Source organism: Verticillium alfalfae, genomic scaffold (genome assembly GCF_000150825.1).
Source record: "Verticillium alfalfae VaMs.102 supercont1.8 genomic scaffold, whole genome shotgun sequence".
In the NCBI taxonomy this organism is placed as follows: domain Eukaryota; kingdom Fungi; phylum Ascomycota; class Sordariomycetes; order Glomerellales; family Plectosphaerellaceae; genus Verticillium; species Verticillium alfalfae.
Genome location: NW_003315031.1, coordinates 1266454 through 1282015, shown reverse-complemented (window position 1 = coordinate 1282015; position 15562 = coordinate 1266454). Strand labels below are relative to the sequence as shown.

The 15562-nt window shown below is 57.1% G+C and overlaps 6 protein-coding genes across 6 annotated transcripts; 4 read left to right on the top strand and 2 right to left on the bottom strand.

The window, feature by feature from the left end:
• Positions 1 to 406: 406 nt before the first annotated feature.
• VDBG_06817 (conserved hypothetical protein) lies at positions 407 to 1225 on the top strand (the record flags this gene model as incomplete). Its single annotated transcript, XM_003003209.1, has 1 exon — positions 407 to 1225. One exon carries the CDS (start codon positions 407 to 409, stop codon positions 1223 to 1225), a length of 819 nt encoding a protein of 272 aa, XP_003003255.1.
• Positions 1226 to 1884: 659 nt separating this feature from the next.
• VDBG_06816 (esterase) lies at positions 1885 to 3051 on the top strand (the record flags this gene model as incomplete). The annotated part of the gene is made up of 2 exons (XM_003003208.1): positions 1885 to 2265; positions 2317 to 3051. The coding sequence occupies 2 exons, from the start codon at positions 1885 to 1887 to the stop codon at positions 3049 to 3051; spliced, it is 1116 nt and encodes a 371-aa protein (XP_003003254.1).
• A 1932-nt stretch (positions 3052 to 4983) lies between these two features.
• On the bottom strand, positions 4984 to 5367 carry VDBG_06815 (hypothetical protein; the record flags this gene model as incomplete). Its single annotated transcript, XM_003003207.1, has 1 exon — positions 4984 to 5367. The coding sequence occupies one exon, from the start codon at positions 5365 to 5367 to the stop codon at positions 4984 to 4986; it is 384 nt and encodes a 127-aa protein (XP_003003253.1).
• Positions 5368 to 5936: 569 nt separating this feature from the next.
• On the top strand, positions 5937 to 7214 carry VDBG_06814 (DNA polymerase epsilon subunit C; the record flags this gene model as incomplete). Its single annotated transcript, XM_003003206.1, has 1 exon — positions 5937 to 7214. One exon carries the CDS (start codon positions 5937 to 5939, stop codon positions 7212 to 7214), a length of 1278 nt encoding a protein of 425 aa, XP_003003252.1.
• A 1359-nt stretch (positions 7215 to 8573) lies between these two features.
• On the top strand, positions 8574 to 12041 carry VDBG_06813 (phosphatidylinositol 4-kinase PIK1; the record flags this gene model as incomplete). Its single annotated transcript, XM_003003205.1, has 5 exons — positions 8574 to 8653; positions 8721 to 8907; positions 8980 to 11431; positions 11490 to 11694; positions 11793 to 12041. 5 exons carry the CDS (start codon positions 8574 to 8576, stop codon positions 11830 to 11832), a joined length of 2964 nt encoding a protein of 987 aa, XP_003003251.1.
• An 840-nt stretch (positions 12042 to 12881) lies between these two features.
• On the bottom strand, positions 12882 to 14469 carry VDBG_06812 (predicted protein; the record flags this gene model as incomplete). The annotated part of the gene is made up of 2 exons (XM_003003204.1): positions 12882 to 14317; positions 14415 to 14469. 2 exons carry the CDS (start codon positions 14467 to 14469, stop codon positions 13329 to 13331), a joined length of 1044 nt encoding a protein of 347 aa, XP_003003250.1.
• Positions 14470 to 15562: the final 1093 nt, after the last annotated feature.

The window sequence follows — 15562 nt, the reverse complement described above, 5'->3', positions numbered from 1 at the left end:
ATCTGTATCTGCCTACATTTTTTTCTCATGTTATGGCCACGCGCGATACTTTTTAAGAACCGAGGACTTCTCCTTCACACGAGCAGCCCACGTCCTATGCCGACTCAATGTTCTTAGCTGTCTTTTATCGTTCATATCGGATACCCAATGGGCTACGCAGTACTTCTCTGCCTTGGCCAGCTTCTGGTTCCTCGTCACCTATGCAACATTGGCAAGCTTCAGACACTTGAACAGCAACCTAACTCTGCTCATGGTGAAGGTGCTGACAGCCGGTGTCATGACTTCTGTTATAATCAAAACCCCAGGGGTCGTTGGTGGCATTCTTCTGGTTCTAAATAAGTGTTTTGGTGTTGTCTGGGATGTTCAGAAAGTGCATTTGCACGTCTCACTTGACAGGTTCATCCCCATGGCTGGCGTACTGGTTGCAGCGGCGGTCCATCGTTTCACGGTGCTACAGCAGCAGCAGCAAGATGGAAGAAAGAGCATACTAGACAACACTGGCTCTCCGTTCGACAAGCTCAACTCTGCCCTGGACCGGGAACTCGTTGGCATGATCTATCCAGGCAAAGATGCGATTTCCGTCAAATCAATATGGATTGCGTTTTCCGGTCTATACCTCGTCGCCCTTGGTATATTGGGACTTGCAGCCAAGTCAGATAGCGACAGCCGCGCCTACGACGCCTATCACCCCTATGCAAGCCCTTGGGCGGTCCTGGCAATATTGGCCGTCCGGAATTGTCACCGTTGGCTGAGGCAGCGTCAGATGGCTGGAGCTATAGCGCTTGGTCGCATCTCCTTGGAGACATCTCTCCTGAAGAATCACATCTGGCTGGCTGGTGACGGGACGAGCATCCTCCGGATCGGCTCAGCAGGCCGGTATGGAATCATGGCCAGTTCGCTCGCCAGACCGGCAGAGCTGACGGTCCTAACTATTGTGTTCCTGTGGGCAGCTATCAGATGCAGGCATTCTACGCAAAAGATCGCACAATGGCTTGGGCCAAAGGCGGGCGACCAAGGGTCATTGATCAAAGTTCGGCGAGCGTCGCAGGACACGAGCGGCAGGCTCAATGAGGCAGCTGCTGGCCAATCATGGCAGGATGTCGATGCTGAGGAAGCAGGAGTTCGAAGTGAAGACACAGCCATTCCGGAAAGCGATCTCAAGTGGAAGGTTGCGGGGATTATGGGAGTTCTCTGGCTTGGTAACATGGCGTACGGAGATCACTAAATGGCTGTTCGTGGTGTCTGGATCGAGGAAAGTGACGACAAGACACCTAGCATACATGCATCAATCGAGAAATACATCAGCATCATTAAGCCCTGTGCCCAGATATCAATTGGTGAAGACAATATCCCTCTGCCTACCTTACCAAACTCACGGGGCGGTAGATGGCCCCCCCTTGGCATCCTGTTGAGGTTAGAAGATGCTCGAGTCGTGCTCGGTACACCAAACTGCCTACCTGACCAAAGTAGGTACCAGGACGCGCCAGACCATGGGCGACGGAGTAGGTGCCTTACGTCACCACCCTACGCCAGCCGCGACTTCATCTCACCATCATCCATCTCGTCCAGCTTCCTGCGCGGTTTCATATGTTCAATGCACCTGCTTCGTGCGAGCGTGCCGTGTGATAGCCTGTCATTCAGCAGCCGGGATGGCGAATGCACCCTGACAGACGACAAAGGTACCCAAAGCACAAGGCCAGTTGACACTGTTCCCATTGCACGCTCCGGGATCTGCACCATCTTCAAACATCACCTAGCCACCTAGAGCCTCTCGCAACGCGACATCGTTCAATCTTTTAGAATCACTATATCCATATAACTTTTCTTCTTTTTTTTTCCTTCTTCTTTCGTTCAACTGTTGAGAATATCCGTCACGTCGCAAACATGATTCTCGGCCCCGTATCCCTCATCGACTGCGCCGTCTTCTGCGTCTTTCTTGCACCTCAGCTCATCCTCCACATTGGCCTCTTCCGCACAACCTACTTCGCGCTACGCGCTCTGCCCTTTCTGGTGTTGCGCATGCCGGCATCGCTTGTGAAGGAGAGGTACATCCTACGACGCGACCAGCGGTCGCCATTCGTGGCGCGGGCAACGTTATTTGAGGATCTCGTCGTACGGTGCGTGCGGTATGCCTTCGCAGAGATCCCAGCAAATGTCGGGCGCGTCTTCTTCTCCAAGGCCGTGGCGCTGCCGTTTTTACGGTGGAGGATGGCGCGCCATGGGTTTGTGAGGTCGCCCGTCACGTGGAAAGAGTACAAGCAGGAGGTGGGTCGAGAGTTCGCCGTGGACGACTGATCTGTAACTAACAATGTACAGGGACCGGATGGCTTTCGGGGCATCTGGATCAGCGCGGACCCGTCCATGGTGCCTGACATGGTCCTCTATTACGTGCACGGCGGCGGCTTCGCCATGGGATCGACATACTTCTACCTTGAGTTTCTGCTTGCGTGGCATGCGCTACTTTGCAAAGCTGGGTACCGCAACCCGGCCATTTTTGCGCTTGAGTACTCGCTTGTGCCCGACCAAATGTATCCTGCGCAAGTGCACGAGACATTGAGAGGCTATAGACATGTTCTCTCTGCAGTGGGAGATCCCGCGAAGGTCGTAGTGGGAGGAGATTCTGCGGGAGGCACACTCGTGCTCACGATGCTCTTGGAACTCGGCCAGTTGAGCAGCGCTAGGGCGTGTAAAAAGAAGTCCAAGCAGGAGGTGCCGAACAGCGAGCGTCAGCAGTATTGGAGGAGCCCATACGAGACACCCCTGCCGGGGTTAGCGGTCCTCATCTCACCGTGGGTAACGCTTATATCCAACAAGCACGACAACTCAACGAGTGACTACCTCGACAAGTATCAGTTGCACGAGTATGCCATGCAGTATGCCGGCCGAGACCACATATCAGACCATACGGCATCACCGGGCCTGTGTACGGACCGTCAGTTGTGGGCAAATGCCAGTCGCGCTGCGGGTTCTTCGTCATGTACGGGTCTGAGGAGGTGTTTGCGCCTGAGATCAAGGAATTCATCAAGACAGCCGTCCGCTCTGCCGAAGTAGACAGCCGTAAGGAGACGGGAGGGATCCACGCGTGGCCTGTGGCGTCGCTATTCTTGTCGAGCGCGGAGGAACAGCGGCTGAGGGGGCTGAGAACGCTAACTGTATCCATTAGAAAACACATACTCTGACGAGTGGGGTCGACTGGGGAGGAAAAGGTAAAGAAGAGATGGGCGTCAGATTAGATCAAGTTATTCAGGTCCGTCTCAGACCTCGAGCAAGAAACCTCGAAACCAGGGCCGGCGGCAGCGCGGCGCGGCTTCTGCGGTCGTCGGCGCGATGAGCGGTCTCGGGCGTTTTAGGCTCATATAGTATTCATCATACGCACGGACCAAGAGATTAAGAATTTCATAGAAGACGGGGGATCCCTTTTCCCTCCTAGCTGTTCTGCCAAATTTTCGCGCACTGGCGAGGCCATGTCGTGCATGCTGGAGCCGCACTTGTTGATATGTAGCGTGTGCGTCGTGCGTTCTTCGGATGGCACTAGAAATAGTCAACGGTGCAGTTTGCGTGGGTCTCGTCGGGAGCTGAGGCCACGGCCTGCTGCTGGCTGACTGGCTGACTGATGACGGGCAGCTAGCTCGTACTACCAGCTTGTTGACGCGTGGTACCGAGGATGGCGACCGTGCGGCTCATTCGAGGTGAGGACGGGCCATCGTGCCCAGAAGGAACGTGACTGAGATCCTGGGAGTGTCATTAGGGTGAGACGCCCAAGTTCCAGGCCGTCCACTGACACCTTGACTAAGGCATGTGGGTATGGCTGGTAACATGGTTGGGTAGGTGGTTAGAGAGAGCGTCGTGTCGGTCGCAGTATCTTGCCGGGTAGAGGTGGCAGTCACCGTGAAGCTGTCAGACAAGAGGCCAAACGGATGCATGGCGAGTTGGAACAGGCAGCAGCCGAGCATGCCTACTCTGACGAAGATGTGCAGCGAGCGTGACGTGCTTGATTGCCTTCATGTGTGAGAAGAAGTTGTGCCTGGTGCGAGAGAGGTGAGAGGCCAGCCAGAGCCCTGATCTTGATTTACCAGCAAGTGAACGAGAGCTCGAGCTGTGAGCACGTCAGGTGGTAGAGTGCCAAGAGCGCAGCCCATTCATGGTTGGCATCTCGCGTCGGACGATGTCAACGAGGTCCATCTTGAAAAATACCTAGGTGGGTAGGTAGGTTAAGTAGGTAGGCAGGTACATTGCATTCTGTACGAGGTTAAAAAAAATCCAAGGCTGTCATGGCCAGGAGCAGCTGGTCGATAATCGTTCATACCTAACCTGGCGCGTCAAGCCTAGCACTGGGCAAGTACCATGCTGCGGCGAGATGTGAGTGGTTGGGGGCGGTACTCCTGCGGATCCCTGCCGGTTGTGGCCTGGCGGCTGAGCGTGTGCTCCCCCCTTCCCCCCTTCCCCCCTGCCAGCGGGAGCTGTTCTTGCTGGTGCACAGGAGGTGCGCCTGAAGGCGAGAGGGGCCTGAGGGGAAGACTCTCTCACCCACGATGCGCATATAAACGCGACATTTCCCTTCGCCCAAGACGGACCCCCCCGGACGCCCTGCCTGCCCGTCCTCCACCATCAAGACAATGTACTCTCCTGATTCGACCACTGCCGTCATCGACCATTGAGGTTAGCGTCATCACTCTTACTCTCTCACACATTACTTTTGAGAGAGACCGACAATTTTATTATTTCATCTTCTAGAAAGGCCTTGATTGAGTGCCCATCTCTGCTGGGTCCTTCATTTTTTTTTTGTCATTCCCTTTATTCGACTTGCTCAGTCTGGGCTCTCTCTGTGCCTTTGAGTTCACATTCTCTGAGGAAACGTACGGACCACCCCGGCGCCGACTCGCCCCTCCCCACCAAAGTCCACCCAAATCGCGATCAGAACCCTTCCCGTCATCTCACGGAGACGCGTCGACGCACCGACCACACAACACCACCCGAATAGGACTAGCGGTTCCTCGAGCTCGAAGCATCCTTCTCATCAGCCCTGTCATCTTTGGGTCCTTTGCCCCCTCTACCGTTGAGCTTTCTCTTGCTCCCTCGGGACTGGCGTTTTGCTGGGCTTTGTCGGTTTTGGGCCCTGCTTTTCACTGGTCGACCCCCAATCCACTCGCGTGGTGAAGGCATCCAGACTGTCGGATTTATTCCTGTCGTTGCAAGAGCAACCATTCGCAGCTTTTCATCCCACCCTTGCCCGCGGTCTTCTGTGAGGAGACCATTCTCGAGGACACGAGAGGCACCAACTAGTCCCACCTGACGCCTGGTCGCTCTGTGCTTTCTGCTGTACCTAGAGGCATAGTCCTGCTGCGTCCTGCGAGTTGCGCCCGCCATCACGCCTCTTGATAGGGCCCTCTGTCAGTTCCTTGCAGCGCACTTGTCCTCCTTCAGCAGATTGCGCTGTCTTGCGTAGTGGCGGTGTGTTTGCCATCTCCAATCGGACTCTGCCTCCACATTCCCAAGTCGGGCTGCATCTGTACCGTAAATTCACAGGAGACGCGGGACCTCCATTTCGTCAAATCGCCGCCGTATCCCCCTCCATATCAAGCCCCGGAGCGACCGGCCGGCAGCCGAGCTGTGGTGTCCTTGCACCGCTCCTCTTTCCACTCGAACCCCACGAACACAGCCGCCAAGGTAGAGTTCCTCCCTCGCCTCGCACCACGGCACTTATACCTCGAGATCACTCGAGGGGGTAGGGAAGAAACTTCCCTTCATCTCGAAGCGCAAGTCGTCATAAGCTTTCCCCTGGTTGGCTAATCAAACCAAAAAAAAATCCAGCTTGGACTTGAGACTGGGAAATACCCACCAAGGCCGCCTACCCCTCCAAGGAAAAAAAATTTAGAGGCGCGCTTTTTTTAACAAGACCAAAGGCCCCAGTTGTTCCCCCCCCAAAACATTAAAACATGGCAGAGGAACCGTACGCGCCCGAGTCCCCCGACCTCTCTTCTTTCTATTCGGCAGCCCCCACTTCGCGCACCCCTCCATCAGCAGCAGCAGCAGCAGCAGCACCGCTACCACTACCAACGCAACCCCCATTGCACCCGTCTGGACCAGGACTGCAACCGCAACAACATCCGCACCCGCACCCGCACGCACGCCCCCAGCACCTGCACCACCCCCACCAGCAACAGCTTCATCACTTGCAGGCGGCGGTCGCACCCTATGAGTACCCAACCCATTCGCAGCAACTTCCTAGCCCGCCCAACAACCACCATCAACCCTATACAAACCCGCCTGCTCTAGCTCCTGGACCTACAGTTCTTGGACCTGCACAAGCTCCAGACATTGGCCTGGGATCTGTCAAACAAGAGCCCCAGTACCCGCCTGCCGCCATCAAGAGTGAATACCACCACAAGTCTCCGTATTCGCCACCACAGGCCGCTCCTCAGCAGTCTCACTACCTCCCTCTCGAGTACCAGCAGCAACATCAGCAGCAGCAGCAGCAGCATCACGCCCAACACTTGCAACAGCAACAGCTCTCACCGCGACAGCCAAGTCAAGCCTCGCCACCTGGACCAGCATCAGTTTCTGCACAAACTTTCTACGGCCACCAACCTTCTGTGGCTCTCCAGTACCAACAGCAGCAACAACCGCCGCCGCCGCCGCAGACACACCCTGCGCACCAAGCTTATATAAAACAAGAGCCTTTTGGTGCCGCGCCGCATTTCGGCAACACACACCACCGAACACTTTCTCATCCGCAATACATCCCACCCTCGTTGCAGGAACAGCAGCGCAAAGAGAACATGCCCCCGCGTCGCAACACCCAGCAGGCGCCGCCTCCGCCCGAGATTGACCCCTCGCCGGTGCGTACCAAATTCCCGACGGCGCGCATCAAGCGCATCATGCAGGCGGACGAGGAGGTCGGCAAAGTAGCCCAGCAGACACCCATCGCCGTGGGCAAGGCGTTGGAGATCTTCATGATCAACGTCGTCACCGCCGGTGCCGAGATTGCCAAGGAGAAAAACTCGAAGCGCGTCACGGCGCAAATGCTGAAGCAGGTCATCGAGACGGACGGCCAGTACGACTTTTTGGCCGACATCGCGGCCAAGGTGGGAGAGGACGACAAGAAGCGAGGCGGCAGCGGCAACAAGGCCGAGACCAGCTCCGAGGAAGAGATGGAGGTCGAGCAGCCGAAGAAGAAGGTGCGCGGCGGTCGCAAGAAGAAGGCAGCCACGTGAGGCGCCGCACAGGCTCGAAGCGAAGCTTTCATGCGTTGACGGTCTTGTCCAATTAGAATGACACGGCTCACGAGGGATGACGGTGTCTTTATTTTATTTGTCTCCATGATGGATTGATGGAACGGACGGATTTGGGCGTTCGGGAGGGGCTACCCTCGCTGCGACTTGAGCATCTACACCGGCGTTTTGGTCTGCTCAGGTGCCCTCAAAGAGGCACACTGGGGCAAGGCATCTGACGCCTTCCTTCTGTAGCTTGGACCTTGAGGTCGGATTAGCGCGCGTTGAGGTCTATAGGCCATTTGAGTCTTTAGAACGGCATGCAATGAAGATTTTCTCTCTCCCTCTCCCTTGCTTTAGGATTCCAGGCATCATGTTACTTGATACGTCGTTCCTGTCACCCCTCTCACCTCCGTCACATGGGAAGCCATGGTCGAGGATGTAGAAGGAGCAGCGTGATCGGCAGAGATAAGACTGAAGGGTGCGAGATGTGGTGGTCGCGGGAGGCATCCAATGGGGGTCGGGGCCCCATGTAGCTATCCGAGTGGAAGCAAAAACAAAAAAAAAAATGCGCGTAGCGGAGTCCTTCATGGAGCACGCGTACCACCCTAGCCCTTTCGGGAACGAGACTTGGCGGCCAGGAATTCGGAAGTAAGAGGCCAAAACGACATCAGATGTCACCTAATCACGAACCGCAAAGGTGGCTCTGCCTGCTCGTCACTCGTGCTTCTGCTTCGCCGAAGGGGAGGGGAGTGGAGGTGGTGTGCGGGGGCAGACGCGCCCCGTAGACGGAAGAGCGGGTGCTGTGCACAGGCTCTCGACCTATCGCTGCAGCGCCCGCTAAGCCTGGAATAGGAGGCGGGCAGCCTTGCTACTACCGGGACCTGCCTGCACCTTCAGGGCACGGTGGGTAGAGCTGGCACCCTCTGTGGTAGAGCACCCTAGAGAGGAGGTTGCAGGCCGGCCGGCCGGTGCCTGCTAGGAATCGGTAGGTATTGCTCCAGGTGGCCCTTTGGACCTTAGGCCCCCTGACGACTGACTTTGGCTTGACCGACTCGGCTCGAAGCTCCCCCCCCCCGGATCCTACCACGATCGCATTTCGAGATTCCAATCCCAATACCAATTCCAACAACCACGCACCACCCACCATCGCCCTCTTTCCATCGCGAACAGATTCAAGAACAACAACAGCCACCCATAGAGCTCGCCCACCCAGCCATGCTCAACCACCCCAACGTCCAAACGGTCCATGCGCAATACCCATGAGGCCGCCCTAGCTCAGCCTCGCAGTTCTCCCCTCCCCCTTCGCCTCGCCTCGCCTCGCCTCGCCTTAAAGTCTCGCTGGTTCGCTGCGTATAACCAATGTCGTGGGACCTGCTCAAACGCTTCCTCGAGTCCGATGTCTTCAACTCAAATCCCTTCCTCTCCGTCTCGTACCTCTCGTGAGCCATCCTTCTCGTCTCCTCCCTCAATTGCCAGCGCTAACCATCGTGTGTCTCCTCTTCCCAGGCGCTATGCCGATCACGTCGGCATCCACTACGTGCTCTGCAACAAGTTGCGACAGTTCCCTTACGAGGACATTGAGTTCTTCCTGCCGCAGCTATGCCACCTTATAATCAGCGTCGACAATGAGTCCATGGCCCTGGAAGAATTTTTGCTGGACTTGTGTCAGGAATCTGTCACCGCTGCCCTTTTGGTTTGTTGCCCCTCATACCCAGGCAAGGCGCCTCAAGGGGGTGACCGACAAGCAGCTGACTTTATGTTGCAGACATTCTGGCTCTTCCAGACATATCTGCACGACCTCTCCTTGACACCGCAAGCCAAGGCCTTCCAGACATGTCGGCGGGTGTACAACAAGGTCCAGCATATCGTTTTCGGCCTCCCCGATGCCGCTCGACACGAGAGAATCAAGGAGAACACATTGCCCGTCACGGTCCTCGCCAGCTTCGTCCTCGCCAGTGTCGCCGTGCCAATGCTCCCCTCCTGGGCTGGACCTCTGGCCGTCGCGCAAGCTCGCAAGCCCCAGCCGTCCGAGGACCTGATATCCGAAACACGTGAGAGCGCGAAACCGCCAGCCCGCGCCCACACCGTGACTGCCGTGAGCTCTCGGTCGAAGCGCATCAAGGACGGAAACAGGACTACGAGCGCCCCCGACCCAAAGGGCCCGGCAGGACTGCCGCACAGCCCTTCGCAGTCATCGATCGTTCGCCAGAACTCGGGTGATTCGGCCAAGACACCCACGGAGCCCAAGCGACCATCCGCTCTGGCGATGAAGTCACTCGAGGCCCGCCTAAGCTCTTCTTCACTGCCTCTGCCAGAGCTGCGATCGCCGCGCATGGTCACTCGGCCATCGACCCCTGTGTCTGCCGGAATTGTGGCTCGCCCGGGCGAGCTCATGTCCAGGAGGCATTCACACCATCCCAAAAGCGGGCTGGACGTCTCCGATCTCACATGGAACCAAAAAGTCGGGCTCTTGCGGCAGAACTACTTCCGATGCCAGACCCAACTCCTCACAGCACTCGAGGGCATCTCCAATCGCCTCGTCATCGTGCCCAAGCCTGCGCGGCTCAGCGCCTTGCGCGCCGAGCTTGCTTTGATCGCGCAGGACCTGCCGGCCGAGGTTGACGTGCCGGTCATCTGTCCGCCAACGCTCGTTAATGGATCTCCGAGCAAGAGCCGACATCACCGAATCGTACGACTGAACCCTGCGGAAGCGACGGTACTGAACAGCGCAGAGAAGGTGCCCTTTCTACTCATGGTCGAAGTCTTGAGGGACGACCTCTCGTTCGACCCAGGCTCGGTCGACAATCAGAGATTGCTTGCGACGCTTGTGACTGAGGAGGGGAGCTCAAGGCGCATATTCGACTTGTCCGAATCGAAGCGAAGGATACCGGCCCTCGCGCGGGCCTTGGAACCAGTTGATGCCGTGGTCGACAGCGTCTTCGAGCCTGTGTCGGGCGATCTCGGTAGCTCGCCGCTGCTAAGACCATTCGACGACGAGCCGACAAGCAAATACCAGGGTAAGCATATTGCAGCCAACCATCCGCAGCGACTATCGAGCGGCGGCACGACAATGTCCAGCACGGTCTCGGACGTCGCCACCCCTCGGAGTTCGGGCGGCTCCACGCGATCGAGCAGCCCGGGACCGTCGCGCAAAATGACGCTTACGGCCCGCACCAACACATCCGTAGACCAGCCGGATATATCGGCGTTGGCGACACACATGCGCACGGCCTCACAGATGCTCGCGCAGCTGGACGCGACGAGTGGCAAGAGGCCGAAGGGCGAGGTGGCAGCCATCCGAACGAGAATCATTGCCAGCATGCAGACCTTGGAGGAACAGAGTTTCGACCTGGACGATGGCACGGGGCCAACCTTTGACACGATCATCGCCAAGGCTTCAGCGGCGCAGGCCGCCCTCGACCCTGACCTCGACGAGACGACGCCGGCTGAGGCGAATGTCAACACGGCGGCCGGTCTGGCGCGGATGGAGAACGACATCAAAACGGGCGGACTGCAGCGAAAGAGTGATCGGGACGACCCCAGCGCGGCCGTCTTTGGCGAGGCATGGCAGGCCAAAAAGGAGCGCATACGAAAGACTTCCCCGTACGGCTGGATGAAGAACTGGGACCTCATCAGCGTCATCATCAAGACGGGCGACGACCTTCGGCAAGAGGCTTTTGCGTGTCAACTGATCCAGGTGTGCCACAAGATCTGGATCGATGCAGGTGTAGACGTATGGGTCAAATTGATGCGCATCCTCGTCACAGGGGAGAGCTCAGGGCTTGTCGAGACGATCACAAACGGTGTGTCGCTGCACTCGATCAAGCGCAGCCTGACTATGTCCATGATGGAGGCGGTACCAAACCAGCGTCACGACGGCTGGCGACGCTCAAGGACCACTTCATCAAGGCGTTCGGTCCGCCAGAGAGCGAGCCGCACCGAGCCGGCGTTGACGCGTTCAAGCGCTCGCTTGCGGGCATACAGCATCATATCGTATATCCTGCAGCTTAAGGACCGGCATAACGGCAATGTGCTCATCGACAGCGAGGGCCACATTGTGCACATTGACTTTGGTTTCATGCTGTCCAACTCGCCAGGCTCGGTCGGGTTCGAGGCAGCGCCATTCAAGCTAACGCACGAGTACGTTGACGTGCTCGGGGGTATCGGATCGGAGGATTATGATGACTTCAAGCGGCTCTGCAAACAGGCCTTCCAAGGTGAGTCCAGCAGTTGCTCTCATGTCTTGGGAATGTAATTGTACTAAAATATGCGCAGCTCTCCGACGCTCGGCGGACAACATAATTGACCTTGTGGCCATGATGGGTCGCGAGTCCAAGATGCCGTGTTTCTCGGCAGGCGTGACGCAGGCGACGTACAACCTGCGTCAGCGCTTCCAGCTCCAGCTTAGTGCGGACGAAGCTGAGCAGTACGTCGAGACGGACCTGATTGGCAAGTCCTTGGGAAGTTACTACACGCGACTGTAAGTTCCTTTCCTGCGCATGCGGCCCCTGCGCCGTGAAAATCATACCTTGCCTCTCTGCTCCGACGTGCCAGGAACTTGACTGACGTGTTTCCCAGTTATGATACCTTCCAGTATAGGACGCAGGGAATCTACTAGGCCGTGCCGAGCGAGCGAGAGCCACGCATTTGGGTGGCGTTTCGGGGCGGGAATAGAACGGTGGTGGATGCGTGTCTAGAGGATAGCCAGGGGCCCCCAGCTTGCCTTCTCGGAGAGATTTGCCAAAAGGAAGAAGAGGGAGAGACGGTTTCTTTATGTTTGTGCATGCGGCGCATGTGAGTGGACGTGGATGAACAGAAGAAGCATGGCGATTCTGAACCAGACGCCGAGGCGGGGCACCCTGAAAGGGCTTTGAAATTTCAAGCTGCATTGTGGTGTCTGAAACTGACATGGCTTGTTGTCCGAGAGCGTGCGTCGTTGGCGGCAGCCTTGTGCTCACCGCGCCATTCGCTGTTGTCTGCTAGCCATGGTGTGGCTGGCTGCATGGAAAATCGTGGTCGCCTTACGAGCGCTGATGGCTGTCATCCATCTTGGCACAGCCCCCCCTTTCCCACCCCCCCGGGTCGCTCGCCTAGCTACCTTACCATGCCACCCGAGGCGGCTGGTGCCGCGGTCCCTGGCGTTTTTCTTTCCTTTCCTGTCATTGATAGTCCGAAGCTGAAGACCGTGAGGCATCCACACACTGTCCGACCCGTGTAGGCAGTCTGCTCTGATGCCACATCATTCGTCGTCGGGTTTCCCGGTAGAGAGGACAGGCAAGGCTGATAGAGGCGTACGGGGCGATTAAGTTCCCGGGGGGGTTGGCGTAGGTGTGTGTGTGCCGACGAAAAGTGTCGGGGCCGGGGGCATTTAGTCACATATCATTGCATTCGCGGGGGAGAGAGTGTCCGACTGCAGTTCGGTGTCGAGTAAAGGGCCGCCGGCGAGGCTGTGTGTGCGCACTTCATGCTGCCTTCAAAATGAGGGACGCTGCTCTGCGCATGCCGTGGGGGGAGAGGGAGAGATGGGGGGGGGGGCGACATGCGACATGCGACGGTGCACGAGGCTGGCCTGTTATGTTTGAGCCGCGGACTTTTGTTGCCTGTCAGGCGAGACGGCAACTACAGTGTCACTGTAGGATGGAGGAAACTCCGAGTAGAGGTATCGGAGCTCTGAAGGGCAAACGCATCTCGTCCGCTCTGTAAGGTTAGGCACGTTCTCTGTCTGCTAAACCATGAGTCTTGTTGGAGCGTGTCTTGGCCCCCTTCGAGGTTGGCTAATACCAAAGCACCCCTGATGATGCGAATCGCGCTCTTGCCACGAACGGACGCCAGACATGATGAAACTCACTCAACCCCAGGAAACCTTCGAGTCCCACAAGTTTCCGGAACATGTACAATTTGAGGATAAACGTACTCTAAAAGAACCATGCAGAATAAACAACAAGGCCTCAAGATACACCAGCCATCAGAAAAGGAACTGCCATAGACTCCCAAGACACTACCTCCTTATCACCTTTTTTCCGTTTTCACTCTATACATATATGACAACCTTTCAGTGTAAATTGCAAACAGACTCAAAAGACCCAATCAAACGGACAAGCCTCTAATCAGCAATCACGCTTCGTCTTCGTCGTCATCGCCATCAGCATCAGAGTTCGGCTGCTCCGTGATACTCTCCCTCCAGACCTCAACTTCGAAGAACGGCACAGTATCCTTTCCGAAGAAGAAGCTGAGGTCGTCTGCTGCAAACAGAGCCATGTCGCAGGCGACGCCGTCGAGATGCGCCCGGCGCGCCTTGGCCCGGTAGCCGCTCGTGTCCTGCTGACCCACGCATGCGATGGCGCCGACGAGCAGGGCGCGGAGGCTGGGGCGTGAGATGGTTGTCAGGACGTTGACGGGCGCGGTTTCGTTGTTGGCTGCCGCGTTGATAGCCAGGCGGACGGCGAGGCGGACGGGCAGGAGGGGTGGGATGAGCGGGGGCACGCGGGGGTGCGTGGTGAAACGGGGTGGGGGAGCTGCTTCTTCTGCTGCCCGCGAGGGCAGGGCAAGGCCTTTTGTGCCATGGGCCGAAAGCCTGGGAGCTGGATGAGGCGGAAGACGGGGAGGCGGCGGCGGAGGTGGCGGCGAGCTCTGATAGCGGGGAGCTGAGTCGGACAGTGAAGAGGAGGGCAAAGGAGGAGGAGGAGGAGCTGGGAGGGAGACGGGCCGGGTCGTGTTTTGACCGGTCTTGTACCTGTTCAGAAGTTTCTTCGCACGGGTGATCTTGGCCTGCAGTTTGAGTTCTTCCCAGTCGGAGTCGTCGGATGAACTGTCGTAGGCCGATCCCTCGGACTGTCTCGTGGCGACGGGCGGCCTGCCTGAGGGAGTAGGTGGCGAGACCGTTGACGTTTTCTTCAAGCTCAGGTACCGGTGAACATGATATGCTGACTTGATGAACAGACCCTTAAGTGCCAGTTCAACACTATATCCTTGGTCTGTGAGAACGACCGTCTTGCAGTTGTTTCGTGACTGAACTGCCAATGCGTGCCAGACTTTTGCCGTCGGGTCTCGAGACGTGACGACGCTGATGTGAGCATCAGACGGACACGAAAAGCTAAGGTTATCTGTGGCCTGTCAATCAGCGAGCTGGCCATGCGAGGAGCGACCTTCTCAGTTGTCTGTCGAGAAGAGGATGAACGACACCGACTGAAGCAGACATACCGGAGATTTGCTGCCGAAGATAGCTCCAGGTCTGCAACTGGGACTCGGGTGACATGTTGTGTCCACGCATCGGCGATGTCGAGGAGAGTGGGATAGGAGTCGTGACAAGCATAAAGGGTCGTTGAGGAGGGCTTCCGCATGTTCGGATCACTGAATATGTCACCAGAGAGATCCACACGGTCAAGGTGGAATGGATGGGGTAGGGTATTCAATACCCGAGAACGATGAGGGAGAGCAAAGATCTGAAGAAGGAAGACGCTGGGTACTTATTGATGTGCGCTTCAGCGACCATATTCATCGGGTCCGACCCTGTCGAGAGACGGCGACCAGGAGCGAGGTACCTTAACGGGAAGGAAGGTACCTCGTCGTGAAGGTACCTTGAAGGGAAGGAAGGTACCTTGTCGGGAAGGTACCTTCAAGTGAGGGAACGGTGCTTGTCAGACGGTGCGCGGCTCTCAAATCAGAGCGGGCAAGGGGGCTGGCCACAAGTCAAAAGTGAGGCGGACAACTAGCCAGCCAACAACTCTACTTGACATTCAGGCTCGTGCCGAAGGCGAACACAGAAAAGGTCTTAGACCTCCCATATTTATTGTGCCATCAGACCGGCGAGCAGCAAGTACCACATGACGACGCTCATCACCACGGCACACACAGAGGGGCGGGGTCATAGACCGACCCGATGATGATGCTTTTGCAACATCGGCATGTACCCCAAATGCCAGGTCAACCCATGTCGGCGAGGCGTCGGACGCCGTTCGGCTGGCAGCCTACGGCAGCCGCGGCTACAAGCCTGTTGCCACCAAACGTGAAGCGGCTGACTACCTAAAGTCATCCATCCGGGCACTCTGAAGACAGCATGTACTGGTCCGCTCGCCCATCGGGAGCTCACCTTCTGCTGCCGGACCTTCTTCTCAAAGTCGAAAGGAATGGCCAACTAGCACAAACGACAGGGTAGTTTGGGCAACAAGCAATGGTGTCAGACAAACAACGACGAACAGGAGGGGGTAGGAACTCAAAAAAAACGAAACCAGTGGCATCGTCATGCAGAAGGAGTCGAGTAGTGTTGAGGAGCATGCCGCCACGCCGACACATACACGCACATCGCACCTTGCATATGGTTCGACCGGCATGAAAGCAGCGTCGTAACG